Source organism: Urocampus carinirostris, chromosome 8 (genome assembly GCF_059441175.1).
Source record: "Urocampus carinirostris isolate Australia breed hairy pipefish chromosome 8, RoL_Ucar_1.0, whole genome shotgun sequence".
NCBI lineage: Eukaryota > Metazoa > Chordata > Actinopteri > Syngnathiformes > Syngnathidae > Urocampus > Urocampus carinirostris.
The window spans coordinates 26375013-26398340 of NC_142356.1; the positions used below are offsets into that span (position 1 = coordinate 26375013).

A 23328-nucleotide genomic window follows, 5' to 3' on the forward strand; every position below is an offset into this window, starting at 1 on the left:
TTTTCAAACCTTTTGTTTTTTTCCAAAAATACTTAAATTTCTAATCTTTTATTTTCTGTCTCTTCAGTGCTGAAGAGCCACCATCACCTGGTTTGTGCCTTCTGGATATTAAGTCAAATTCAACAATCAAATGACAGCCCGACCAGGATCCTGCGATTTTCACTCTTTTGAAGAAAACTATCAACTGACTTTTTCTAGAATACAGATGGTTTTAAAATACGTGACATAGCTATTTGGGTGTCATTTTTTTGTATTTCAACCTCATCATGAAACATAACCTTAGTTTGTAACCCATTATCCCAAACCCTATTTAAAGACCAGAACCACATGTTCAACTTTTACCCCCAAGTGTATAGCCCAGTGTCAGAAGTCAAGGCCCGCAGGCCGCACATGGCCCTTGAGAATGTGTCCTTTTGATCTCTCAAAAGGATCTTGATTCATTGTATTCTACACTATAAATCATTGTATGTTTTAACTGTACAATACTTCTTGAGAGAAAATTGCCTCTAGTTTGTTCTTTGAAAGGATTTTTTTTTATCCCACTTCTGTGAAAGTTAGCTATTTATGGTGCCTTACTAGTTTCATTTAATGTTCATGTAATGGGTATTTTTACAATCAGGGAAATATGTATTTTGTGCTGGTTGAAAACTACAGATTATTAAGAGTCATTAGAAAATATTGTTTTATCTGTTTATATTGGAATATATTTGTTGGCTTTCCAGTGGATTCAATTAATTTCACGAGACTATATGCATCGTTTCAAAAACGGTCAACATTCCATAAGTCCAGCCCTTGTTTATTTGTTTGGCTTTGACAACCCTGAGTCTTAGTTATCAAAAGCAATGGGCTGTACAAAATAACCAAGGATACTTTAGTAAGAAAATTCTTTAATTCTTAACATCTCCCTGCCTTTTCTTCTTCAGGGAAATAGTAAAGGTTTTGAACCTCATACAAAACAATGTCGACATTTATATAGATTTTGACAAATTTGCCATACAGCTACAAAAACAAACATCTGTACAAAAACAAAAAAACATAGAAGCACCTCCTGAAAAGTCCAAATCAGTGTCATAATAAATTATCACATGGTGGTTGTGGTTTCTTGATATGCTTGATAAAACAAGACAGTTTTATATTTGCTTTTTAAAAACAGGCATTACGATGAACCCTGATGTTGGAAACTACATGTTCACCATAGAGCAGCTCGCCTACATGTACACAGGTAAAAATAAGTCAACCATGCCGGTTCAATCCCAGTATCGTCACGCATAAAATAACTGTTTGAAATTCAAAATAAGAGTGTGACTAAGTTTGAAAAAAGCAGAACCGTCATTATGGCTTGTGAGCTTTATATGCTGGTCCGCACTTTTGAGCTGCCGTGTTCCCGGTCACTGAACGCTTCTTGATCACCAGGCCTCAGGAACCTCAAACAGTGACGATGATGTTGCAGCAGCTGGACGGGGGGAAACAGACGTGTAATATATATAATAAAATATTGATATCGATAGAAAGTAAGTACTTGGATCAAATCTATACTGCTGTCCTGGGATCCATACTCCACCAATTTCCTCAAAGTGCTGCTTCTATATGTAGATAGCGTAGCCCTTTTCTCTCTCACCTAGGCCACCTTCTAAGTTTATGCGAGACTGACTTCTAGCACATCTCCCTACCTGTCCTGCTGCTGCATCTTGCCTGCAAGGCAGGGGAGAGGGCCAAATCTATGCACACTTATCATAAGCTAAATATGATAGAGGCGAAAAGGAAAAGCAGCACTTTCTGACTTTATTTTTAAAGATTGTGCAAAGGAAGGTATAATAGACATAATATTATTAATTTTATTTGGCTGTGGTTTGCAATAATCTGTGGTCTATGCAGCCCTTTGAGACTCCTTGTGATTAAGGGCTATACAAATAAACATGACTTTTGTTCTAAAACTAGTAACAAAAATATTTCTATTTTATACTGTTGAAGTTTGAATTGTAGTCATTTTAAAAAACATGAAACATTTTTAGTGCCTAAAATCTTTGTGCTTGGTTTCTCAAAGGTATAATCTAACTAAGGGAGCGTATTCAAGTATTTAATAAACATGACATTTCCAATCAAAAAGTATTAGATCGCCCTCAATTGATGCTATCATATATCTACTTGGATAGCACCGATATAAATTCCCAGTATCGCCTAACTCTTTGTGAGAAAGAAATGGTTTGTCATGACGCTAAGCCAGGGGTAGGCAAATTTTAAGTCACGGGCCGCACTAAGTTAAAATAAATTGTCATAAGGATCAGACGAGGAGAGTCTGGAATCTGATACATAATGAAAAGAGAGCTATCCATTTTTTTCATAATCTTACTTGTAGAAAAAAAATTACATGTTATTAGTACCATATTTTGCACACTATAAGGCACCCTTGACAATAAGGGGCAACCCCCCCCAAAATAGTCTATCATATTTTTTCTCATATAAAGGCCCATGGAATTAATACCACTGTAAGAGCTACCATATTTATTTCTGATAGCCAATGCATCTTTTATTACCTTACAGTGATTATTATCGCAATGATTCTGACCAAAATCGCAAAACACTTATGCAACGAGAATTGAACCTGGGTCACGGTGGTGCGAACGCCGAAACCTAACCATGAGCCCGACAGTGATATCGATGACATATGAAAAGGCGTAAAATTTGATTTCATAATTACACTATTCTTACTCCCGGTGCAAGCAAGAATGTTAGAGAATAAAGAGAACAAAATCGACCTGATTTAAATAAACGCAAAAAAAGCGCAACGAGGGAATCAGCTCTTTAGTGTAGCTGATGATGAATCGATCTTTTGGGAAGAAATTCTGTAACATTTGATTGATCGATCGATCGATTCTCATTGCATACAATGCTTTGCGGTTATGCTTGCCATTGGATTATCAATTTTTGAAAAACTACGGTACATCTTAAAATTTCACACATAAATCCTGTAGGCATTTCCAAACCTATCGAACATATTTTGCGGTATAAGGGCGCACTTTCAAATTTCTGGCCAATTCCAAGGTAAAACTGACCAAATCAAGATCACAAATTAGTCAGAAGTGCCATTTAAAAATCTGCAATATGATTAGTGACCGACTTGGACACTTTTGAGCAAAAAGTGCAGCTCTTCATGAGATGCTGATCAAGGCAAAAATCTCAATTTGGACCAAAAAAAAAAAAAATTGAGTTACGCACTTATGTGATCAGTGTGACGATAAATTATACGTTCACATGTGCGTTTGGCAGACCGGATTAAAAAAAAACCCCTGATGTTTCGCGGGCCATTGTTTGCCCACCCATGCGCTAGACTAGTCATATCAATTAGTAAACATCAGAAATCAGGAAAATCTAAATATTTCTAAACTCCAAAATACTGGATAAAAGTGTGCCTAAAAATGCCTTAGGGCAGTGGTCAGAACTAGCCTAACACGCGAAAGGTACCCAGTTCAAGAACGGGTGGAAACATTTGTTGGCCTGGAGAGGGATAGGCGCCACCAGGCTGTGGCTGCCCATCACACACCACAACCCCGTACAACCTTAGTGGTTAAGGCAGGGGTCAGGAACCTATGGCTTTGCGAGCCATATATGGCTCTTTCTAGGAGTACCTGTGGCTCAGACAAATTTGATTGCATGCAAATTTTCTCCATCTCGTTCAAAACATGAGCTATTAATACTGTTCAGATACACGCAAAGCCAAACCAAAGCTGAATTACGAAGCAGTACTTCGCAGAATATATAGGGCACATTTTTCACTGCAATTTACAGTCTAGGTGTCACACCCAAAAAAAAAAAAATCGTTTTGGCTGTACAAAGCTTAAGAATCCTTTATATAAAAGCTTACTATATAATCTGTGTTCAGTGTTCAGATACCTTATGATGAATCCACAGAACAAACTGTAAATATGCCAAAACACCGGAAGAGAACTTAGTTATTTGATTGGGTGAGTGGGAGGGATGGGTGGACCTATGCAAAAAGTGCAAGCACTCCGTCCCATCTCTCACCCTACGCCGTTTGCGCCAAAGGTAAGCACATCAGGCTCCCTGTTTGCAGAATGTTGTGACGTTTTTACAAAATAACTGCTTGCATCTGGTTTTGAAACCAATATGTATGTAAAAAAGGGTCAAAATGAATTTAACCGATCTTGAGTAATTGCAAGAAAGAGACACGTTTAAAGTGTTATGTTTGTTGATTTTGGGACACGGGCTCTGGCATTATTCTCTTTTAATAATTTTTATCAAATCATCAAAAATAAATGTGCTGAAGACTAAGCTTTTGTCTGGGGCACGGGTTTAGCAACTTAGTAAATTTGTCTCATAATATATGGTGTAGTTCTTTCCCAAAATAAAATTAATATATTTTGCTTTTATGGCTCTTTGAGTCAAAAAGGTTCCCTACCCCTGGGTTAAGGGATCCAACAGAAACCTCCCACCTACACCGAATATAAATATACCTTCAGAGTTCTGGTTCTTTTGACTTTTTTGTGCGGCGGGCACTGCCGCTGCAGCAGAGGCCTGCTGCCAGCTGAGCGTCCCCTCTGTGTCCTTTGCCGAATCAGCGTCTACAGAACAGCCTTCATCTGCACCAGGACTAGACTCCGTGGTGTCCCTATAGTGTACAGCATGAGCAGGTTATAACATTTACCAAAGGGTTTATGTGCAAAAGAGGTGAAATCATGGACTTACGTGGTCTTAAGCCATCCTTCGGATGTTTTGCTCTCCACAACTTCTACAGAAAAATCAAGAGTATTTAAATTCAGCAAATCATGAGGCTTCAAAAAAATTGTCTTTTTTACGTCCGTTCAGACAGATGATTTAATAAAGAAAAGAACACCTGATGGTAAACAAACTTTATATAGAAAGGGCTGCACCAAAGGATCAATGAAACCAATTAAAATGGATTTTCAAAAGTGTTTGCAACTTATTTTCCTCATCGATGCGTTGTGTCGCACGTTTTACAGTGTTCTCGTTTGCCTGCGTCCTAGACACATCATTTTTGCTGGGGACGCATAGTGTCAAATCAACGTGCGTCCCCAGGACGCAACTTTTTTTGACACTAAATTGTCATTACCCGATTACTTTTTTTTTTTCAACAAAGATTTACCGCACTCCAAACTTTTTGTCAGGCAGATCCGCCATTGTTGTTTTGGTCTCGCGTTCGAGTTTTCGTCTGCGCGTCGATCTCGGCAAACGAGATCTCGTTGCTTCGAGATTACGTCATTGTTGTGGTGGTTGTCGTCGAGGGAAGGTGTAGGTTAAGTATGCCCCCGAAAAAAACAGTATTAGGTGAAAATCAACACAAAATTGGTAATTTCTTTAGTGTCAGTAATAAGTCGAAACATAATGCTGAAATTCTTCAGAAGATCGCGCAGACAAGGAAAACGCGCGTGTTGAAGCAAAAGATTCGACGAAAGAAAATAAACAAAAGAATACTCCTAGCAAGAAAAGGATTTTTCTGCCAAAATGGACTAAATTATATTCCTGGTTACGCTATGAGGAGGATGATAATGGATTGGACCTTAAGAAGGCATTACAACTGTGGCGGGACAGCAAACCACGAAGAATATATGAACTGAAAAATCTGAAGTGATAACTGCTTTGTATTACCAATCAACTGTAATATTAAAAACTGAATGAAAATATAGATTAATATAATTATTTCAGAAATATTATTTTGTATAATGTACAATATTGTTGTGAACTGAAAAATCTTTAAGTGATAACTAATTTGTATTACCAATAAGCTGTGAAGATTAAAACTGAATGAAAATATGGATTTATATTATATATATTTGTCGCCGATTTACAATTCAATTCAACCTCGATAAAGTTTGGGGACCCATAGATCTCTGTTGGGACACATAAACCTTTGGGCATGCGAGTACCCGGGACCCATCACTTTTCAGAGGTAAAATGAACACTGGTTTTATGAGCCACTAAGACCGTTAAATCGAGTAAAATAAACACATTACAATTCGATGCGAAGTTACGGGGTTGTAGTACCACTTCATTTCGGCAGAGGGCGCCCTAAGAACCTTTTCATAAAAGTCAAGTCATGTTTATTTGTATAGCCCTTAATCACAAAGTCTTAAAGGGCTGCAGGCCACAGATTATTGCAAACCACAGACTAATTATTACACCATACCATGATCAAAAACCTACATGAGGGCGAGGAAAAACTTAAAAACCACAACATGAGGAAAATGAAGAAACCTTGAGAAAGGACCGCACAAAAGGTAAATCCCCTTCTAGGATGACCAGGCTGCAATGGATGTTGCAACAACAAATAATACACAAATATTGTCAACATAAAATATAGGTTATTCATGTGCTATAGAATAGAAGTGTGTTTTAAGCCTAGATTTAAACAGTTCCACTGAGGTTGCAGATTGAATCACCCACTGATCTGAAACCTACATGACGGAAAGGAAAAAATCTAAGGAAGAGGAAAATGAAGATGAAAATGAAGAAAAACTAGATTTCTTCTTGGCTCTTGGAATAACAAGTCAAATTGCATGACATGACTTCGCTCTGAAAATGCTGGTCTACTCGTGATCCCAAGAGCCAAGAAGAGATCCGCAGGTTCGAGAGCGTTCTCCATTCGGGCCCCGGTGCTGTGGAATGCTCTTCCCCCTGAGATCCGATCTGCAACCTCAGTGGAACTGTTTAAATCTAGGCTTAAAACACACTACTATTCTATAGCATATGAATAACCTATATTTTAAGTTGACAATATCTGTGTATTATTTGCCCTCATGTAGGTTTTAGATCAGGGGATGGTGTCATACCGGTTCCTGTAACCATCAAGGGAGAATGTGTAGAATTTGTCCAGACCTACAAATACCTGGGTGTGCAGCTGGACAACAAACTGGACTGGACTGCCAACACAGAAGCTCTATGTAGGAAAGGGCAAAGCCGACTTTACTTCCTCAGAAGGCTGGCCTCCTTCAACATCTGCAAAAAGCTCCTGAAAATATTCTATGAGACAGTAGTGGCAAGCGCCCTCTTCTATGCGGCAGCGTGTTGGGGAGGCAGCGTCAAGAAGAAGGATGCCTCTCGTCTCAATAAACTGGCTAGGAAAGCGAGCTCTGTTGTGGGCAAAGAGCTGGACAGCCTAACAACAGTAGCTGAGAGACAGGCACTGAAAAAGCTGAGGTCAATCATGGACAATCCATCGCATCCGCTTCACAGCATTATCTCCGGACAGAAGAGCAGTTTCAGTGACAGACTGCTGTCACTGTCTTGTACTACGGACAGACTGAAGAGATCTTTTCTTCCTCATGCCATGAGGCTCTTTAACTCCACCCGGCAGAGTAAAGGCCCACATTAAACCACACCACCTACATTGGATATTACCGAATCTTACTGCATTATGTGTTCTGTGTAGCACTATTTAGTTACTCTATATAACATGCTAAAGTGGGCATTTGCACGTCACACTGGGTATTTGTATATTGTATTCTTTTGGCTTTATTATTGTATTGTTCTCAGCTCAGGGATGCTGCTGGAAATGTGAATTTCCCTTAGGGGATGAATAAAGTATCTATCTATCTATCTATCTATCTATCGTCTGTGGTTTGCAATAATCTGGTCAGTGCAGCCCTTTGAGGCACTTTGTGATTAAGGGCTATACAAATAAACATGACTTGACCAAACAAAATGAAAATTATATCTTTTTTAATTAACTTTGCATCACTCCAAACAAAATTGACATCAAACAGTCAAAACCCTATAAAGTTAAAAATGTTCAAGAGAACATAAAGTGCTGCAAAAATAGAGACAAAGATCATGAATGATACACATAAAATAAAATGTATTGTTTTATATGATGAATCCAAATTTAATATGAGCTCTGGATAAGGTGGTAGGAAAAGAGTATCTTACACATTTGCCGGTGTATCGTATACATTTGTATGCCATCCATCCATTATCTGCCCTGATTATCCTCAGTAGGGTTGCTGGAGCCCATTCCAGCTACCTTCAGGCAGTGGGCATGGGACACCCTCATGGTTGCCAGCTATATTTGTGTGCATTTTTGTTTATTGTTAAGTTATTTAACAAACGTCTGGGTATTTTTCTATGGTTTTCTATTACAGAATATTCTGTTTTGTGTACTATTTTAGGACCTGTCTAAAACTTAAATATTTGAATAGAACAGGACATTAAAAATGAGTTTTTTAAAAAATCAGAATCATCGATGAATCAAAAAAAAAAGAAATAAATAAACCAACCAATTAATCGATTATTAAAATAATTGTTAAATGCAGTGCTCCCCAGGTATAGTTAATAAAGGAAAACAGGAGCACCCACCCTCGGTTTTTGTCTTCTTGCCCCCTGTGCTGTCCCCGTACGAGTAATGGCTCCAGCCGTCTGCAGCCTCCCCGCTTCCCTGGTCCTGCATGGGACTGCCTCTGCGCTTCCTCGCAGACCTGTAGCAATGACAATGAACAGGTTGCTTTAATGCTTTTGACCCCCCAAAAACATGAACAAAACTAGACTATTTGTCATTGATAACAATACTGAACATTATTTACAACCAAATTAGATATGGCACTCCAGGATAAACATGCAATAAAAGACTTCAAAAACCAAAATAATAAATAATATCAGGATAAATATACAAAAAAAATTACAGAGTTGGAGACTTGCCTGAGTTGTATGTGCATGGAAACTCTAGAATTTGAACAGTGCAATGAAACAGTACTGCAATGGAATTTAGCAGCAACATAATTCCAAAATAAGTAGAGGAATAAAATGATATATTTTTCAATACATTGCACTTGTTTAGGATTGTGATGGCCCCGATGAATGTAAAGGATACAACAGAAGCAAAAGAAATGTATGTAGCAGTTAATTTGGGACATGAGTATAGTATGTCAATATATGGTTGAGATGGGAAGCTGCTTCGTTGCTGTCATGCACTTTCCAGACAAATTTCAGCATGTTACCTAGTGTTCTCTTTTATTGATATTTGTGTACTGTGACCCAATGCTAAATCTTTTCCACCCTGGTCACATTGAAAGGGGGATTACCACTTGTGAGGCCCCTTCTTAAGGTTTCTTTTTTCCTCATGCTAAGGTTTTGAGTTTTTCCTTGCCCGTATGTTGGTTTAAGATCAGGCGATGGTGTCATTGTAATCCTGTGCAGTCCTTTGAGACATTTTTGTGATTGAGGGCTATACATTTAAATGTGACGTGACTTGGATGTTGTTCAATGCAGAGTTTCTCAACCCTTTTTGAGCCAAGGCACACCCTTTTTGTTAAACAATCTCGGGGCATGTCGTTTGTAGAAAACGTTTAAAAACTAATTTTTAAATGCTCTATTGTCACCTGCTCTCAGCAATAATCGGCCGGGGATAATGGAATGGAGGCACAAATGTGCATTTAAATTTAGGCAGACCAGAACAGCATGCCTCCTGACAAAATTACCTTGTGCCCCAGCCCCAGCTTGCAGCAATATGGGATTGGAGAGTGCAGTTCACTTTTTGGTAGATTGAATGGCAAAAAGAGCCACCAGGCCTAACAAAAACCCGCTCTGCCGGCAATATGCAATCAGGGATAATGAATCGCGGAAACATTTTCAACCTCCGATTTACTGAGGCTGCGTAGTACGAAGTGCAAGGTAGCAAAGGATTACAAGTATACATATTATATATATATATAAAAAAGTAATCTTGTGCCATCCACTGATATAGTAATAATGAAGATACTTGACTAATCACTAGAAGACAGCAAAGATACTGAGCAATGGCATGTTTTTCTTTTTTAAAGTTACAAAAAAGCAAGCAATTTGCTGCATCACAGTAGATCAAAGTCACACATCACACTATTGTGCACCTGCACACTGGTTGAAAAACACAAATGTATTGTGTTCTACTACTACTTCCACCAAATCAGCAAGAGAATGGGATGATGCAACATTTTCATGACATTTTTTAATATCTCATTTAATATACTCCAAGTGGGACATTCATGCAATAACCAGGGTTTTTTTTTAACCGGGTTAATAATTAGAAATTATTATGCAGCCTTTGAAAGTTGTAAAATACTTGCTCCAACAAAAAGAATGAAAGTGTAGCATTACCTGAAAATATTATCCAGCAAAGTACATACATTGTTTCCCAACCAGTCTTAACATCGCATTTCAAATAATACTGTTTTGATGGACTACGAAGTCAGAATCAGAATCAACCCATTTGTATCTGATCTCTGGGGACTGCAGTTTTATTTACTTGCTGTAGTTACCTGACCCTTAAGCAACTTCTGTGTGTAAGCTGACAGTAAGTGAGGTTTTCCTTGCCCTCATGTAGGTTTTAGATCAGGGGATGGTGTAATAACAGTTCGTGGTTTGCAATAGTCTGTGCAGCCCTTTGAGACTCCTTGTGATTAAGGGCTATACAAATAGACATGACTAGACTTGATAAAATGACGAATGAGATTCATAAGATATTATTTTGCTGAGACAATTTTCCGATTTTGTTGCCCATTAAAAGAACAACATTCATGCGGCTTTGTGCTTACTCTTAATAAATACAACCTTTGTTCGCATAGAGAAATTTGATATAAAAGTCATACTGCGAGTATCCGAAGCTGGTAGACGAGGCGGAGGCCGCATAGTTAGGCTTGACCCATCCGTCCTCCGGCCAGGATTTGGAAACGGGAGCCTTCTTGTCTTTCTCCTGCTTCCCCCTGATGTACTCGGCGTACGTTTGAATCTTGTAACTCTCGGCGTAGCGACTCGTGTTCATGGCAATCTGCACCTGATCCGTTTGACTCAGCGACACGAAGGCGGACGTGTCATCCATCCACGAGACCTGGATATTTCCTAATGTCGGCAGTATGTGAGAAAGGATGACATTGTTATTTGTTAGTAGAATTGATCCTGCTAAAGTCAGAATTTACCAAAGGCACTGAAGAGTTGGTAGAGATCACTGGTCTTCCACTCTTTGGGGAAGGTGACGTAGAGGACGTTGTCTCTCATTGGTTGCACTGGAAAATAAAAAAAACAAATTTAGAGTTAAAAACCTGATATATCTGAAAGAGGTTTGATGATTAAATGTTTATGTGATGATATGCTTTCCCTATGACAAGGGTATGACAATTCAGTGTGCTGAAGTTATGCATACTGAGGCAAATTGTAATGTTGCTGTGCCAGTAAATGGTTTTAATTTTCCACTACAAAGTGTGACCAGCTGCAGTACTTACAGTCTGGTCCTGTGATATTGAGGTAGGGGATGTCTATTATTCTCATTAGGAAGAGCCTGTTGTATGGAAAAACAATTTTTTTCAAAAAATGGAAGCATAACATAATGAAAGATACCAATAAAAACATCTCACTATAATAACTCACTTGTTGAAGAAAGGCTCAATTAGTTTAGAATGAGCAGAGACATATGCTTTTGGAGGTGTCAGGAAAGAACCTGGGGGAAAAAGAAAACAGTTATTATGAAAAATATACATTTGCTTTTGGTCCATCGGTCCCAAAGGAACGGCGTGGCGCACTACCCAGGAAGTTGGCCATTGAGATGAAGCAGCGTCCGGTGATGTAGGCATCATAGCCAGCTTCGTGCAATTGCTCCTTGGCTGTGTTGTAGCTTGGAAAGCCTTCGGCTGCCTCTGATTGGAAAGCACGACCACATTACACTTCAATGCGGAGTGCTTACGTCCATCCGTAGGGTCTACTCACCAATTTGAGGAGCCTTGAATGGGCTTTCATTCAACTGCTTCTCCAGCTCGGCAAGAGATGTGTTGTTAATCAGATCCTATGACATATGTAAAAATGAGCCTTTACAAATGGTAATCCTGTGCGTATTTCCCTAGTTTATGTGCGACTCACTTGAAAAGTCACAATTCCAGCAGACTTAGTTGTTTTTATGCTCTAAATTGCTCCTAGACTACTAGTGAATCTGAAAGATATGGTACAATAATGCAAATTTAAGTTTACCAAATTTTAGCAACCATAAGGCGCACGACAATAAAAGGGGCATTATTATTTATGTGCTCTTGTTGTATTTGGCTCACGAATAAGACACTTGTTGAGAGGGCGCAGCTTAATGTTAGCATGGTGTCCTTTACTAACATGGTGTCCCCTACCTTACACCAATGCCATACACACAAGCGCGTACTTTACAATGGAGCCAAGACAAGTTTGGTTATGCTTTGCCACGCACCGTTTTCAGAGATGCTTTAAGTTGTGTTGATCACATGTTTGGGATCCAGTGACCATTCAAAATAGCGTCAGTTACGTAGTATATTTTCACGATCACAAGTGGTCATTTAAAGTTTTTAGTGGATATGTGACAGAGTCGCACATTCTTAGTCTTGCACATAATACTTCTTAAACAGACTATTCAACACTCATACTTCCCCTTGAAGCTTAGGCTTGTCCTGTGCTTCAAAATCCACAACACATATACAGGGCTGACAGCAGAATGGGGCGCGCTATTCATTTTAAAGAAAATGTAATACAGACACTCCCCTACTTTCAACCATTTGACTTACGTAAAACGGTAGATACGAACATTTTTTTCGGGATGTCGAAAAATACCCGGACATTGCTGTAAATTAGATTTTGTATTGTCTGCATGTTTTTCCGAGTACGGGACATTACTGTAGTGCTTCTTTTCACCGCTACCGGCGTGTGGTGCTGTGAGAGGTCACCTAGCATCCACCCAAAAAAATCTGCTTCCTCTTTATAGTTCGTATGTACAGAGCTACGTGTGCTGAATCTCCAGCGCGCTCAGAACTTTGACGTTTTTACAGTTAAATATCTTGTGCATCTGTTCATTATGGTTGGTGTAAGGAGACAAACAGTTTCTTTTGAAAAGAAAGTGGAATAAGAAAGCTTGATGCGGTTGAGAAAATGGTCAGAATGCTTTTTTGTGGCCACTTTTTATTATGGAGGACCACTCAAAGCACATCTTTCAAAAGTAAATTACACTTAACTTTATGTTTACAAAGCATATTATTTTATAAAATGTTAATTTTTTAGTACAAAACAATACAGGTTATTTATACAAGCTTTTAACATACTTATATAAACCTTGAACATACAAAATATAGCACTGAAGCAACTTACAAACGATCATCCGGAACCTATCTCGTTTGTAAGTCAGGCATCGTCTGACATAATGCGCGACTCGTTTTGAAGAACATTTTACCCTTTAAATGTGCCTTTAAGTTGTGAAAATACGGCTAACTGAAATATCTTTAAAAGTATTGAGAAGATAATGTGAAGTTTTTTCACTGCACAAGTATGCTCGTAAGCTATAAAAAACAAATAAATATAGATCTCTAAACAGGCACCTTTTCCTTTTTCAAAAAAGTACTCTTTCACCTTAAAAGGCTGAGTGGAAGCCATCAACTTGGTATCAAGAAGTCTGTAGGGAGACGAAAATCAACTGTAGACACAGGAAGCATAATTTGCGGTAATGATGTGGACAACAAACGTACCTTGGTAAAACACGCATGGTGACTTCTTTAAAATCTTGAAGATCCTACAAAGTGGGAGAGAAAGCGAGCATGCTGTTCAGTCATTCAGAAATGAGAAGACAATCACCATCCAAGAACACAGCTGGTGTACCTCAGGTAGAGGACAGTAAAACTGGTGGATTGTGTGCATCACATCCAGCAGCATGTTGTGGCCTACCACCAGTTTACCCTGTGGACACATTTATCTCTTGTTATCTGTTAATGACTAACTTTTTAAAACAGGTCTTTTTTCCAGAAGAACAACATTAACTTACAGACTTGGAGATGGCATGGATGACCCTAGAGAAGCCCACTGCATCATTTAGCTCTCCCTGGTGGAGAAATTAAGGATATAAATGAAATAATCTCATGAGTGAATAAAGGCACATTTTTGAAAACCTGCTCTTTCTCCAGTTTCTGCTGTTCCCTCTTCTTCCTCTCCTCCTCATCCACCTTGCTGACTTGGATGAAGCGCTCTTTCTGTGACAAAAAAATGCACAGAAAGAAAAAAATAAAAGTAGATTTTTACGGTCATTGCTCAATTAAAATCAACGTTCCTCACATTGTAAGTACAGTACTACTTTGCTGTATCGCGGTGCGATACTTTACACATTTATACTGTGCGTTATGTTCTTCTGCAGCAAACAACACACAGCAAATGCTATCACGCGGTCAGGTAGCGGAGGGCTTTGTGTCTATATTGAGTGAGCGTGACTGTGTGAGACTGTGATAGGCAAATGCATGCTTTCAGTCAAACGACAGGGGGGGCGCATAAGTCAATGTGTGCACTAAAACAAACTGCCAAGCACGGCAAACGCTAGTATTTTAGCGGCTTTGTGCATCGTAAAGAAACTATTAAATCAGACACTGAGGAAAGTCAGAAAAGCTTAAAGAAATACTGAACACTGGGAAGAGACTAAGGCAGCGTCAGGAGAAAAAGCTATAGTGGTGCCGCAGGTCCAGCATACTGCTGCGGCTATGTAACGACTAGTGGTGGGCAAAAAAAATCCGATCATTTATCGTTATTTTAGGTTTGGCCACTTTTAAAAATCGCCGTTTCTCCCCAGAATCGATTTGACGTCATATGTACGCAAAAATGCAAGAAAGAAGGTGGAAAATGGAGAGAGAAACAGGTGACTAGAACAAAGGCTGGCGCCCTTAGATTTTAAATCCAAAGTATGGACAGATTTGGGATTTTATACAGTTTTTGGGATGACAAATTTAGACATACCAAAACTGCTCGGTAGCAGAGATGGTAGGGCGCCCGCTCCTAGACTGGGAGGTCACTGGTTCAAGCCTCGGCCGAGTCATACCTAAGACTTACAACATTGGTACCCATTGCCTCCCTGCTTGGCGCTTGGCATTAAGGGTTGGAATTGGGGGGTTTGGTCACCTAATGACTCCCAACACAGCAGTTGGGTCTAAAAAAAAAAACACCCGGCGCCGATCAAAGGCGATGAGTCACGTAGATAGCTTCGCGTGACAAAAATGATTTCCGGTAGATATCATGTTGATGGTTGATACTGGCTGAATAATAATAAAAATACACTGATTGCTTGGTCGCAGCTTGTGTGAAAAGGGTGGCCCACGGGGCATAGTTTGCCCACATCTGACATAAATAATTCACGCGATCTGCATTGTTTGAACATCATTTATGGCTTATCATCCCAGAACTGTATGATTTAAGTTGCTTCTTTTTAGGGAAAGATAATGAAATCACAATCAATTACATCGAATCAAAACACTTCACATCGCAATTATCGAGAATCGTGATATAGATCAAAAAGGCACCTTTGTGTTGTGATACAATCGAATCGTGAACAAAGTCTACCGTCCCACCCCTAGTAACAACTTTCATGCCACCAATGCTGAGCCTTCATATCACCAACGCCAGATCTACTACCCATGAATCGGATGACCTGGAGCTACAACTCGTGGGAAACCACTACATTCTTATATATTAATCATCCCAGAGACCTAGATCAATCCGTAGATCGCCCGTTGCTAGACAGCCAATCTCCAAATCTCTTTCTTACACTACGAGGAGAAGCCCTTCAAATTCTGTTGTACCATGGTATAATGAAAATAAAAAGACCATTCATTCAACTGCAATTCTGTGTTTATGTTTTCATTTGTAGATCAAAGTTTTTAATTTTGTTATTCGTACATATTATGTTACTGATATCTGATAAATGTTTCTACGTCGCGGGTTTTGACTATCGCGGGACCTTTTTAGAACGCAGCCCCTGCAAAAAACAAGGAATTACTGTACATCAATGACTTGTGACCTTCTGGAGGCGACCTATGGATCAAGTTTGACCTTGAGTGGCTGAAAGACCCACAGGCAGTAGAGCTTCCAGGCCTTTATCAGCTGGAAATTTGCTCCTTTGAGCGCCTTGGACGAAGATGTCGAAACCCTGACCAGAGTTCTCAGACGATGACTGAATCAAAAAAATAAATTGTAGGAAAACACCGAAATAAAAAAGCCGTGGGGTACAAACAAAATTCCCTAAAAGTGTGACACGAGCCAAGAACTAAAGAAAAGAAAAAGGAATGGAGGGGCAGCAGAGTATAAAGCAGCAGACAAGAAAATTTGAAAAAGCTTGAAAAAAAGCCAAGAAGACCAATGCTCACAGAAGAGTGCCTTAACAAGAAATATTAAAAAAAAGCCTTCCAGATTGTAAAAGACCTAACACAAACCAAACAGGCAAAAGTCAGCATTATTCAGGATGAGGCTGGAAATAAGCTAACTGAAAAAAGAGATAATAAATAGACAAAATACTGCTCCAAACTCTAAAACCACCAGACACCATGAGACCTTGAGGGTCCTAAGGAATTCCAACCCAGGGGAAAAGTGACGACTTCCCCATCTTCAGAGAAGAGGTAGAGGCAGCAATTAACGGAAAGTCTCCAAGGATCAACAACATCCCATCAGAACTCATTCAAAATGGTGGTGAGCAAACTATGGACATTTTGACAAAGATTTGCAGAAAGATCTGGCAAACAGGACAGTGGCCACCTGCATTGGAAAAATCACTAGTAATTATGCTACCAGAGAAAGGAAACCTTCAACTATGCTCCAAATACACAACCATCGGTCTTATAAGCCATCCAAGTAAAGTTTTGCTAAAGGTCCTGCTGAACAGACAAACCACAGGCTGAAAACATCCTAGCTGAAGGACAGGCAGGTTTCAGGGACGGAAGGACCACGATAGAACAGATTTTTGATCTGCACATCCTATGTCAGAAGTTTCAACAACACTAGAGAAACCTCTATCACATTTCAAGAAGGCGTTGGACGGGGTAATGCAAGCCACTTTATGGGCTACCATGCAGAGTACAACATAGGCCAGAAACTAGTTCAGACCATTGAAAAACTGTATGCCAATAGAGCGGGACTTATCAATGTTAAGGAAAAGAGGGGTCAGAACCAGAAATCATGGCCAGGATAGCTCAAACCACAGCTGCACTTGCCAGACTTTAACCAATCTGGATGAACCTATTATTCTTTAAAAGCACAATACGTTTTATGATTCACATGTATTATTTTCGAGGATGTATGCATTTCTATTTTGAAATATTGCTCAAGACGCTGTACAACTTTCATCACATTTTAGAAAAGTTTACATCAAAATGTATGTTTCACTGTACATAAATTGGTCACGTTATTTTGTACCTTGTCCATATCCATTGTTTCTACATGAAGTCCCTTTGGAAACCTGACATTCAAAAAGAAAATCACAATTTATCACAGTCAGAGAAATTAAAAAACAACAGCAAAGAGGACATACTTCCAGTTTAGAGTTTGGTATATCAACTTCCTCTGAAACCTAAAACATGGTGACCAATATGAATAAATGAACAGGACGTAATTAAAACACGATTACACTTTATGCTAACAGGCAACTACAAGCTTCAGCTTACCCAGTGCACGGGTCGAGGTCAACGGTTTTCTCTGTGCTTGAGAACAAGGCTTCAACCTTCTCCCTATACGATTAAAAGCATGTCATGATTGATGAAACCGAGATAGGTGCTCGCCTTTGTTTCAATTTTGACCAATAACGTAAGTATTGTACGCACACCACTCTGTTGATGAAGTCTTTGTGCTCATCTGGGACGTGGGCCGGACCCTTGGAGCTGGACGGCGAGATGTAGGATGGCGTTCCGACGCCATTGGCTTGCTGGTTTCGCCTATCCTCGGTCTGCTCCCTTAGCTTGATTTCCTCGTCCTTGTTCAGGTATGGGATTCCTGTTAAAATATGGCTCCACTTAAGACTGAGCGATGGAGACTTCAAATTAAATCTCAAAAGGGTTTATTCTCACAAAAATATATTTTTTTTACTCTTGAGAATGAAAATATTTTTTCTTAACACAGTTTGTACATTTCTGCATCATGAATAAAAACTAAACACATACCGATTAACAGCTCAAGTTTTGGCAACAAAACAAAGTGCATCCGATGGTGAAAATTAAAACCAAAAATCAGCTCTTTATTATGCCTGAATCAAGATGTAACACTGTATTTTATTTATGATGCACTTATCAAGTTCTCATCAACAGCTTGAAGTAGCAAAAGTCAAACACACTCAACATATGGATAGATGACCGAATCCCCGTTTCACTTACCGTGACAAAAAACCTTGTTAAAGTCAAAGCCTTGACTTGCCAAGAAGTCAATACTGGAACTCTTGAATCATGAAAAAATGTGTATATGTCCAAGGTTAGTTTTAGTATAACTGTATAGGAAACTGAAAAATAACATAAAAACGTCATACTTACTTGGCAGATAAACTTTATGTCAGGTGACGACCGGTTGAAAGGTTTTGGAAATATATAAAAGTTAAAAGTCTTTGTGATGTACCTGCAAGAAAAAAGAAGAAAACATTTTAGAGCATAAAACAGGTAGGATTTTGTTTTCGGTTAATTTCCACAGGATAAAAATAAAATAAACTGTGAGTATTACTTCGTGTTTAATGTACACGGCTAATTATTATTGTTATAAAATTTAGTTTCACTTTTTCTCAGCTTAAACTGTGTATTGTAAGTGACTAACTGTGAATGATAAAATGTAATTTTTTGGTAACACAAACTATGAACACTACAAACATAAAAAAAATACAATGTATTTATTTAATGTCCTTTAAAGTCAAATTCATCCTTAGAAACACTACAGAGATGTTTCCCTTATTGTGTTTTTATGCGTTTATCTTACAGGACTATTTTCTTTTTTATCCATCCTCCAAAATTCATCTCTGGTACTGTGACAACAACAGTGTGATAACAACATAAAACCTAATTTCTCTTCATGTGTTATCTTTATCACTGGTGGTTGAGTGGTTAGGATTAGATTTATTTTGCAACCCTTGTTTAGCGATTGTGGTCAGCAATATTTTTGAACTGATCAAAGATTGCACATATACAGGAATACACTACCGTTCGAATTCGTGTGTAACGCACACCCAAACTTTGAGTTCTTTTTCAGACAAAAAAAAAACAAAAACAAAACAGTGCCTCATACATGCATAACTATAGTAACTAATCCATCCATAGTCAATCCAAATGTGAAAACACTCACTTGGAGTCTGTCAGGTCATACTTGAAGGTGCACAGCCCGAATTGAAAGAGCAGAAAATCCATGGAATGCTTGCCGACAACAGGAGAAGAGTTTAGATTGGACCGTAGAGTATTTTATAGGTTTCAGAGTCTTGCCTTCACACCTTTTTAAGCTTTGTGTAGCGTTCCTCCGGTGTGTCCAGCCCATTAGTGAGCGCACTGACGCTGGGTCCATCGCTGATCCCTGGGCAACAGGCAAAAGGCTCTTATCCACACTAGAAGGCTTTTATTACCTTAATAGCAGTTGTTTGCAAATGGTAGTACGCAAGGGCCCCAAGAGGGTAGATGAACTTTTGAAATCAATTTAAAAGTCAACAATCAACAGAGCTGCCATGTATTGAAAGTTTTATTTCAGAATGGACAGAATTTACGAGTTTGGAATATTTTTCCCTTGCAATATTATTGAGTGACTTAGATCATAGTAAATCTAAAAATAGTGCAAACAATAAGCTGGTGATCATTATCTTTCTTTAACAAATTTTGTATTAATTTAATAAATTTCTAACAACTAATATTTTCAATACTGAATAGAACTTTGCATGATTTTCTCTCCCGTATTTTTTCATAGAAAATGCGTATTAAGTAATTGGCAATAAACTGGTGTAGTAAACCACAGAAAATTCTTAGTATTTGGAATCTCTGCATTCAGCCAAAAATGAATAACATATTGTAATAAATACTTCTGGGAGCTGTGTGCATTATAAAATATGAAATAAAGAAAACATTGGTTCAAAAGATAAGCAAAAATACAAGAACTGTCATATAAACTTGTAGGTTAAAAATTTGCATTTATTTTGCATAGCATGAGCCTCACCCAGAGGCTTCTTGCCGCTACGGTGCCCGTAAAAATCCAAAAGTTTGCAAAAAAGCTTAGCTAGGAATTAAAACCAAAATGCAGTTTGGTCACTATAAGTCCCTGTAGTAGGGGCAGCAGGCGGAGCAGTGGTTAGCGCGTGTGGGTCACGGTTCTGAGGTCATGAGATCGAACCTCCTGCATGGAGTTTGCATGTTCTCCCTGTGCTTGTGTGGGTTTCCTCTGGGCACTCCGGTTTCCTCCCACATTCCAAAGACATGCATGTCAGGTTAATTGGCCGGTCTGAATTGTCCCTAGGTGTGAATGAGCGAGCGAATTGTCTGTCCCTGTGTGCCCTGCAACTGGCTGGCAACCAGTTGAGTGTGTCCCCTTCCCACTGCCCAAAGATAGCTGGGATGGGTTCAAGCTCCCCCGCAACCCTACTGAGGATAAGCGGTGCAGATAATGGATGGATGAAGTCCCTGTAGTTTGTATTCTGCCTTGTGCTTTTTACCACCCTTTTCGGTTGCATTACACAATGCAGCTATATATAGTGGTCAAATAATACACAGTGTCCATTTAAGTGTATGAAAACATGCACTGCAAAAAAACTGACAGGTTAATTTATCATATATTTGAACATGTTTTAATTTGAATTAAAAAAAATATCAAAATGAGAAAAATATGTTTCCAATTACCAGTTGTTTTTTTTTCATTCTAATAGATTATCTATGGAAAAGAAGAAAGATAGCATCAATACGCTCTAATAATTATTATTTAACTTGATAAGATAAGATTGAAACAAAATACTGTGAAATAAAAATATAGTCAATAAAAATTCACAACTGAAAAAAAACTGTAAATGTATAGTTAAACTACGTAGTTGATGAAATAGAATTTAATTCAACAGCACTGAGGGTGTATTTTTTTCATGAAAATCGTCTGTTTATGCAGTGGTCTCAGAGAAAAATATTTCTCAAGGGGCATATTTGACTGGAAACAAGATTGAAAACCAATGCACTGGTCATACCTGAAAACTCTCCATCGATGGCAAGAAAGTCGGCTTCGTTTATCGCAGCGTAAACCAGATTTAAACAGTCTTTAAAAGCTGAAAATGTTGCAGAAAAAGGACATTTTTTGCGTTAGCTTGGCAAGCTAAGGTGCTACACTCACACACGCGCTAGCAAAAACACAGAGAGGGAGGGAGACGCGCACTTTGTTAAAGCTACACGCGCTTATTAAATTGTGGGATTAGCGAGAAGTACAAGTATAAAATAAAATAAAAAGGATATCGTGTAAAACTTACATTTGCGTGTCACCTCCATCCCGACGTGATGGCTGGGACTACGGCCGGTTGCTGACAGCTAACGGTTGCTAGCCGACCTCGTTTGGCTTTTTTAAGGTGCGTTCAGGTGCTGGGAATTCGAAGTTTCTCACTGCAAGGACAAGCAAGGCACCTTGCACCCAGAACTCGAAATATTTTCGCAAGAGGTTTTTGGGGGGACAATGCAGTTTTCTTTATTCAAAAAAATCTTAAAGAACACCCTCCGTCTAAAATTTTAAAAAATGACTACCAGGCAACATTTTGTGATTTTTTTTTTCTTCAAAGCTTAAATGATCATGTTACACAAATCGACAGTTTAAAGTATTGATTATCATTTGTGCTCACCTTGCTTGTAAAAAGAATACAGGTTATTCATTTAGGGATATAATTTTGCTGTAATTTTGGATTTTGCTACGGTTTAAACCGTTTTTTTAAGGTTGAATATATATTTCAACTTGTTTTTCGAAATAAGTAACGTAAGTAATGTTTAAAATGAGCAAGGGTTGTCTGCCAGTGCAACAAAAACTACGGGTATGTTGAAATTGTATTTTTGTCTAATAGAATAAGAAAATAATCATTAAAATCGACAAAATTATGTGCAAGATTTCCGGCGTACCATTCCTCCCTTAAGAGAGTGCCACCCTGGGGAGTGGCTGTGTAGTCACCCACAATGATCTAATGTGTCTTCACATCCGCACTTCCTTATAATTCCTGCTCTTTATTGGTTGCATGGTCATTTTTACTTGAATTGATTTATTTTGATTGCTTAATTATTTTTGCAAAGCCCTATCGTGTAGTATTTGACCACTAGATGACACTGTATGGTCCGATGCGAAAAAAAAAACAGTGCCACAGAGCACAGCGTAGCAGCAAGATGTTTTTCCCCGGAGTGCCATGCCTTAACTTGTTGCATACAATGTTTCACAACGTTGATATCAATGACAATAAAAACAATTCTACTCTATTCTAAGATACCAGACAAAGATTGAGGCAACTTCCAAGTAGAGATTCCACTAAGTAAAATAAATCGAAATTTCTCGACCCATGATTTTTTTTTTAATACAAATTAACATTGGTAGTTCATGTATATTTGCCTACTATTTAAATAACAGTTTTTCTTTTACTGAATTTAAGTTTTTTTGTACCGCTAGGGGACACTAAATATTACACGCTGCCCCTTTAAATAGCTTCATCAAACAAAACAAGTTATTAGATATATTTTCCTGCACTACTGCGTGAGCAGATGATTAACATATTAAAAAGAATATTAATCTGCTGCCACCTACTGATATGGATGACTTTTGCAGTAACTCAGTTAATCCCTGGAAGAAAGCAGATACTTAACAATGGCATTCTTTTTTGCAAGATAAAATTTGAAGTAACCAGCTCTTTTAGGAAGCTCCGTGGTGCTTTGTGGGTACTGATGGATTTTATACATTTTACTTTAAAGGATTTTATACGATTAAATACAAGTTACATTTATCGAGTGCAATGAAGATTTTCACCGGGTAGGCTGAAGTTCAATGACAGGTCACGCTGATCCAAATGCGGAATGTTTTGGCTGGGGAATTTTAATAACAGGACTCTGGTGAAGGATGTCAGGCATTGTTTTGATAAGCGCTCTGCTGTTATGAGTTTTTCAGACATCGAGGTGAGGGGGTGGACCCCAAGTGGGGGTTTTCCTGGCACGCCCATGGGAGGAGCTGACACACCGGCTTGCAGAGAGACGTGGGTCGAGAGAGAAGAGAAGATCGCGAGAGGAGGCTTGACAGAGACTCAAGCGACACTAATTCGGCTAATTCGGCCATATATTCGATGGAGTTCACTTAGTTCAATTGTTTAAGAAATTAAATCTGCCCCGGTGTGAAAATGTCGGCTATTCTTGTCCATCTTTTCCAATCAAGAAACAAGCGTGCATTGTTAGGAGAATGTAGGTTGTGTTTGGTAAATGGAGTCAGATAACTAATTCGAACAATTTGGTAAACGGTACATTTTAATATTTAATTCCTAACAGTCCTCATTTGCATCACTCCCATTTACATTAACATGTCTGAAATATTACATTTGCACTACTGACCTTTAATTCCGTTTGAATTAATATTTTTATTTAA

The 23328-nt window shown here is 38.6% G+C and overlaps 2 protein-coding genes across 2 annotated transcripts in view; one reads left to right on the forward strand and one right to left on the reverse strand.

Annotated features, from left to right (window-relative positions):
• The window catches only part of rexo5 (RNA exonuclease 5), a 19977-nt gene extending 18915 nt beyond the window's left edge, over nt 1–1062 (forward strand). Inside the window, exon 18 of the mRNA XM_088342140.1 lies at nt 68–1062. Within this exon, the coding sequence (XP_088198266.1) occupies nt 68–134 (67 nt within the window). The 3' untranslated portion in view covers nt 135–1062. The remainder of the gene's footprint in view (nt 1–67) is intronic.
• parn (poly(A)-specific ribonuclease (deadenylation nuclease)) lies at nt 871–21322 on the reverse strand. The gene is made up of 25 exons (XM_088342141.1): nt 21200–21322; nt 20924–21001; nt 19205–19284; nt 19063–19130; nt 18267–18348; nt 18114–18174; nt 17568–17736; nt 17412–17474; nt 17279–17317; nt 17164–17206; nt 13887–13967; nt 13763–13819; nt 13600–13677; nt 13470–13513; nt 13354–13396; nt 11704–11779; nt 11523–11633; nt 11368–11437; nt 11223–11278; nt 10920–11006; nt 10593–10842; nt 8329–8447; nt 4705–4747; nt 4473–4627; nt 871–1453 (listed from the first exon to the last, which is right to left on the reverse strand). The coding sequence occupies exons 1-25, from the start codon at nt 21216–21218 to the stop codon at nt 1407–1409; spliced, it is 2019 nt and encodes a 672-aa protein (XP_088198267.1). The 5' UTR covers nt 21219–21322; the 3' UTR covers nt 871–1406.
• Nucleotides 21323–23328: the final 2006 nt, after the last annotated feature.